This window comes from Sinocyclocheilus anshuiensis, unplaced genomic scaffold, assembly GCF_001515605.1.
Source record: "Sinocyclocheilus anshuiensis isolate Anshui unplaced genomic scaffold, SAMN03320099.WGS_v1.1 scaffold1095, whole genome shotgun sequence".
Classification (NCBI taxonomy): domain Eukaryota; kingdom Metazoa; phylum Chordata; class Actinopteri; order Cypriniformes; family Cyprinidae; genus Sinocyclocheilus; species Sinocyclocheilus anshuiensis.
In genome coordinates, this window is record NW_015544226.1 from 421,375 (window position 1) to 428,445 (window position 7,071).

Genomic DNA, 7,071 nt, shown 5'->3' on the forward strand with positions numbered 1-7,071 from the left:
TGCAAAATACTCGATAATGTCAAATCGCACATCGTTAAAACAACAATTACGATATTATCGCAGACGATATATATCGCACACCCCTAGCAGAGACCCATCCCCCGATTATAATGGCTGAGAGAACTTTTAATGGGTACGCTATTCAGTGCCCATTAGAAATGATAGAAAATTGATTTACTGTGTATACAGTGTATACAGTTTTAATATTGAAAGTTATATATGTTATTCATTTGTAGTTAAGTTAATTGTTAATGTCTTTTTATAGATAGAAATGGTCAAATTGATCATTTTTTCTTTTCTTTGTGGTCCAAGTTTACTTACATCAGCAAGTGTCAGCCTATCATTCTTAACGTTTGTCTTAAAATATGGCAGTTCCAATTAATGTAACTGGCCATCTGCAAGTTAACTTGGTGAGCGCTTTTTGGACCCTGTTTACAGATGTTCTGCTCACATTCAGTGTGTATGAAGCATTGGGTAACACCAGCCGTCTCAGACAACATTAGCCATCAAAAGGAATGCATATATGTTTGTTCACAATGCATGTGTTCACCGTGTGTCCGTGCCAGGTTGGGAGGAGGGGCACATTGGGGCGGCCACACCCCAGTTTATGGGGGGCCACACCTCTTTGTGGAATCTACTGCAGCTGGGTCACATGACCCCCCCTCCCACCCCATGCCTAAGCATTACCACATTTCTCTCTCTCTCTCTCTCCACTAATACTGCTGCTCTACTCTGTGAGACTGGCCTCTCTCTTTTGCTATTCGGTCTTAAAGAACTGGGTGTGACTCTGCTTGGCTCGAAGAGGGAGGCGACGCAGGACTGCTGACTACTCCTCCCTGCTGGTTCATTTGCTCTTTCTCTTCTCTTGTCTTTCTCCAGCTGGTCAGTTTTTAGAACCATCTTTTCCCCCTCTAATCTTCTGTTTCTCTACACCTTTGTCATTTAGTTTCTAAGGCACCGTAGAAGTATTATCTAAAGTATCTTTAGTATAGTTCAGTCTAGGCCTTTTTTTGCCTTTCTCTTCTTTGATATCTTCCCATTTCTGTAATTCTCCCTCCATCTTCAAACATCCCCCCACATTTGACTGACCTGTACTTGATTTCCACCCATCATCTCTTTTGTTTCCTCCTCCCCCAACTAATTTGAGCTTAAGAGGGACTAACAGTCTTCTTACTCTTCTCACATTAGTCTGGTGAGGATCATTAACTCTCTCTCTCTCTGTAGCCTCATGCTAACTTTAAAAATGAACTATCTACTAGATTCAATTCCAAACTCGGGTCACTTTGTTCAGGCGAATTGTAGATTGTGCATTTTGCTAACTCCTGAGACTGTTGGTAAGACTACAGCTTGATGCTCTGATTAGCTCTGAAGTGTTCTCTGTTTCTCCTTCGCAGTGTCAGACGAGTCCGAAGAAATCCACTGCAGCCACCTCTGAGCCTGTTGAGGAGATGCCATCCATACAAATCAAGCCGGAGCCAGAGGAGGTGGAGTGTATGGTGGTGAGTGAGCTTTTGTAATGTGTCATATGTGTGTGTGGGGGCTGAACTTGGTAGTGGGATGGAGATTATGAAGCCTGGAGTTATTGGTAAGGGGTGTGGTTGCAGTGTCATGAAAATGAAGTCAGTGGTCCTCATGGTTCCTCTAGACTGGGTGAACTTGGATCTCTTCTTTCTAGATAAGGACAGGGCATATCTAAATGTTTAGGCAACATTTATTCTACAAATGCATGTAATATTAATTTCATGATATGATTCTCTGGAGTATTTGACTTAGTACTTTCAGGCATTAAAGTCACAATAGCCTCTTTCACACAGAAATTCCGGAAAATACACGGATAATGTGTCCCGGGATCGATTGATTGTGGTTCATTCACACTGCCAGTGATTTTCCGGAATCTGTGTGTGCGTTCAACTTCACACACATCCCGTAAAGACACGTGATATTACGATGTGACGTGTAATGTGACGCGTTCTGTTTCATTTAAGCTGGCGAATGATCTCAGCTTCAGCGCGGGTAGTGAGGAGCTACCTGATCTCTGCTTCATTACAGTTTGCACATATTTTTTCGTCGCGAACTTTGATCTGCCTTCAAAACACCCGGTAAAAGAGTCGCACGATAACGTGCGTCATCACTACGACACACCTTTTACGGCATTGGTTCTGGCTTTTGTTCACGCAGAGCTCGTTCCAGGACTGAACCCGGCAATGTTACTAGGTCCCCAACCTGGGATCGATCCCGGAATCAATCCCGGGACGTGTTTGCGTTCACACAGAAGGCACTTGGGCAATTTTCTTCCATATAACATCCAAGTGAAATGGATTGTCAAAAAAGAAAAAAAGTAGGGTGGGGACTTGGTTCTATACATTGGTTGTTGATTGGATGGAGGGAGGTCTGAATATAACTAAAATTCTTTGAAGACAGTCCATTTATCAGTATTCCTTGAATGTTTTGGAACTTGGAAATTTAATTTTTTCCATTACTAAATATACGGGAGAGCATGAAGAAATAGAAGAGTGATCATTAACAGACAATTCCCTCTGCCGGATGGTATCTTACAGTCTGAAGTTCCCCATTAGGAGTCATAATAGTTTATGTATTAATATTACTCCTCCAGTGCTAGTTCCCCTTTACTTTGTTGTGGTATCTTTTTGTACCTTTCCTTTTCTGTCCTTCTATCTTTCCTTCCAAGTCTCGCCAAGGCCCTAATAGGATATATCGAGGGAGGCTTCCGTTCTGCTGTAGTCATGGCAACGAGGCTCTGGCGGGAGTTGGAACGACTGTGATGTAGCCTCCCCACACCCCTCCGCCTGAACACACACACACACACCGACACACCACCCCACCCCCTCACAACAATCCCACTCCATTACTATACACTCCTAAAGCCGTAAGACACACACGAACACCGCATACCTGCAGGGTTACGCACAAGCTCACATCCACATACACCATACATGCCTGACGTGCACTCACTCTGGAGATAACGGGAGCATTTAGGCACAAAGATGTGCTCCACGCTCTTTTATTCTCATCCTCGTAACACACATACACACAGCCTTCTCTGTGTCTAATGCGCTTTTACCCAGCCGACGCTTCATAAAGACTGGACTCACAACCAATGTTTATTATAGAACAGCAACGAGGCTCTGGCGGGAGTTGGAACGACTGTGATGTAGCCTCCCCACACCCCTCCGCCTGAACACACACACACACACCGACACACCACCCCACCCCCTCACAACAATCCCACTCCATTACTATACACTCCTAAAGCCGTAAGACACACACGAACACCGCATACCTGCAGGGTTACGCACAAGCTCACATCCACATACACCATACATGCCTGACGTGCACTCACTCTGGAGATAACGGGAGCATTTAGGCACAAAGATGTGCTCCACGCTCTTTTATTCTCATCCTCGTAACACACATACACACAGCCTTCTCTGTGTCTAATGCGCTTTTACCCAGCCGACGCTTCATAAAGACTGGACTCACAACCAATGTTTATTATAGAACAGCTTTGCCACTGGTCAAAAATTTGTAGAAAGATCCACTGGGGAAAGTCGAAGGTAGCTGCTGCTCTTTGTTGAGTTGTTCAGTTTGGGAAAAAGTACCTTGGAGTTGCCGTTAAGATCTGCTGTCCATTTCACCTGCGCAATCTGATACTGCAGGCAGTTGTGAAAAGGAAGTTAGGGGCTCGCCGTCGGTTGCCAGGTATTTCAAGCTTGTGCACTCTAGCACATTAGTTTATTGAGTGGGTCTTCGTAGACAGCATGACATTGTAACCCATTAGGTCAATGAGGCCCAGGGTGGGTAGTTGGTGAATTGTTTGTGGGAGAGGCTACATGACACTCCCTTTCAAATGCTTGGCAGGGCCGCAAAATCAGACGCTAATATCACCCTCAGCTATTACTGTTTCCTTCCACTCCTATATTTTATCATCCATATCTGTACACCACTCCCTGCAGAATCCTAAACGACTGGCCTGACTAAACAACATGCAGCCTAAATCTGCAGTGGGCTTTCAGAAGCTCTTGAGCTTGAGTTTAGGGTAGGATGCACACCAGATTTTGCATCAAGCATGATTCCAGGCTGCTTATACTGGCATATAGCGGACATAGTTGGGAGTTATTACAGGGCTAGGTTGCCTATAAACCTGGGGCAGTGTACTGGACACACTGGGGTCTTTGTCAGTGATCATAGACCTTGTGTCATTATTCTGACAGTTTAACGGTGGACTGGAGAGATAAAACAAGATGGGCTCTTATTTATGTTCCTGACATAATCAGACAGAAGTCTTACCGCTTTAAGGCATTTAAAGCGGCTTGTACCAAATGTTCATTTACAGCATAATGAGCAGAGCTCCAGAGAACCGGACTGAAATTTGGCTGCAAGGATGTCAAGAATACTGGTACTAGTCTACATGCCATCGTTTGAATGTGTTAGTAGTTAGTGTATAATATTTTCAGTTTGCTGTGGTATCAAGAATCTTGATAGGTCACTGGTATTGTTATTAGCTCCTGAAATTTGTGAGCATATTTGACGGTGCAGCATTATGCTTTTACAACCTAATGAACTTAGCATAGTGCAGCACCAGTGCTGTGTAGTAACTGATTAAATGTAATTTGGATTACATGATCAGATTAAGTACTTGTAATTAGATTACATTTTAAAGTGTTCATAATCAGATTGCAGTTACTTTTCTATAGAATACGATTACACAATCACAGTAAATTATTCATAATGTATTGATTTGTCCTAATTCTTCTTTTTCCCTCTCTCTCTGTTAAATTTTTCTTTCTAAAAAAATCCTACCCCTTATATACATTCGGAAAGTCTTTAGGTTTTATGGAACTGCACCAGTCACTAGTCAGATGACTTTAATTACACATAAATGGAGAGGCCACACAATTAGTTTACTTAGTCATTTTTATGATTGAATTAATGATTAGCTTTTCATCACCTCACAAACCCTGTGCAGTTTTTTCAAGAACCCCAGTTTGGGAAACCTTGGTGTGAATAAATGTTTATTGCACTTCATGATGTTGATAACTAAGAATGGAACAAATTTTCTTATGGGTTAGGTCAAAAGTAATACAAAAATAATCAAAAGTAGCCATAATACATTGTAATCCAACACATTACGTTACTAACTACAATTTCCGTTATGTAATTTGCAATAAGTAATGGACTGCAATTTGTAAGTAATCTGCCCAGCACAGTGCAACACCATTATCCTATCTTTGAATTTTGAACTTTAGTAGTAGAGGCAGCCTCTCCCTGTTTTTGTAATATGTAAAATCAATTGTCATTAACACGTCAAAACTTCATGATCCAAGACAGGAATGCAGATAGTTGCAGTCAGTCTTTTGTTGTCTGTTGTAATTGATTGGTAACCTAATTTGTAACAAAGCTTTTTCATCTCTCAGTATTGTGGTGGAATGTAAACTTGGTGAACTCTCTTGGGAATATTATTAATGGCCAATTTCCCCGTTAATGGTTGTCGGTAAGGTCAGCAGAGAGTCATACTGCCATCAGTCCATCATTCCTAACAATGTTAAACGGAAGGATTGTTCACCAGAAATTCACATTAAAGTTCTAGTTTCTTTCTCTTGCTCTCTCAATTTGTTCTGCATTTCTACACAGTCAGAAACAGGGAGCGGTTCTCTCTGCGCTGCCAACCTTTACCATGAGTAGTTGCTCTTTTGTCCTCATTCATATGTTTATGCCAATACTTTCTCACTGGACTACTCTGTTCACTTTGTATCTTTGTGTGCGCTTGATATGTTAATAGTTGGCTGTTATTTTGTTTTGATTGGTTTGTCTGTGTTTTACCTGTGTTTCTTCATACTGCAGTATATCCACAGCAAGATTTGAAAAATCCAACAGCCACAGAAAATCATAGCATGCACTTGAAATTGTGTCGCTTATGGACGTAGTCTTTGTGTAGTGGGAGGTGCAACAACAGACACAGTGGGTATGGTGTCAGGCCGCGGATTGGGTTATACTTAACATAAATAAAACCTCCCAAAAAGGGGAAATAAAGTGTCCAAGGGGATAAACGTGTCCTAAATAAACAGGGAAGCTGGTGTGACAGGGAAGTCATGAAGGCAGGTACTGTCGAAAGAGTTCAGCCCAGGTAAAGGGAGGCGGGGTCCTAGCGGCCGCACGTGCTCCCCTCCTCTATCCAGGGCACTAGGAGGAGCAGTGGTTTCTGTAGCAGCTCTGCTTTCCTTGGACTGTGGCATTTGAGGGGCTCGACAGCCTGACTAATTCTAGCTGGACGGCAGTATTGTGAGCTCCCAATCCTTCCCTGCTCTCCTCCTGGGCTTGCGAGGACACCAGTGTACATACACGGGGAAAAGAGACCAGTCTCTCGAGGCGAGGCATGCTCGGCATTTAATGACCGTGGTGACGAGGCTCCATTTAATTCAGGTGTGCCTCATCACGTGCCACCAGTCCTGCCCTGCGTGACTGCATCCCAATGTTCATACTATCCATCCTAAATAGTATGTGAGATTAGAATTAGCGTGTCCCAAAGCATATATGTTGAAAAGAGTATGCCAAAAGTCCCCGGATGGTCTACTATTTCAGGTCGATTTTTGAAGTGTGGATCCGTGCACACTCTAATGTCTAATATTACCCACAATCCATTGCACTTTGACGAATGATTCGGTTGAGAACTACAAACATGAATAAAAAGCGTTAAAAACTACAAACATGGTGGATGCGCGCGACCGACGGTTAAAGGGTTAGTTCACCCAAAAATGAAAATTCTGTCATTAATTACTCACCCTCGTGTTGTTCGAAACCCGTAAGACCTTCGTTCATCTTTGGAACACAATTGAAGATATTTTTGATGAAATTTGAGAGCTTTCTGTCCCTCCATTAGCAGCAATGCACAATCCATTGCGCTTTGACGAATGATTCGGTTGAGAACTACAAACATGAATAAAAAGCGTTAAAAACTACAAACATGGTGGATGCGCGCGACCGACGGTTAAAGGGTTAGTTCACCCAAAAATGAAAATTCTGTCATTAATTACTCACCCTCGTGTTGTTCGA

General features: G+C 42.7%; 1 protein-coding gene across 2 annotated transcripts in view; it reads left to right on the forward strand.

Moving 5' to 3' along the window:
- Positions 1 to 7,071, forward strand: part of LOC107697358 (Krueppel-like factor 8) — a 34,879-nt gene that overhangs the window by 13,153 nt on the left and 14,655 nt on the right. For both annotated transcript variants that reach the window (XM_016498118.1, XM_016498119.1), the window contains one exon: positions 1,395 to 1,499. In XM_016498118.1, coding sequence (XP_016353604.1) covers positions 1,395 to 1,499 — 105 coding nt within the window. The remainder of the gene's footprint in view (positions 1 to 1,394; positions 1,500 to 7,071) is intronic.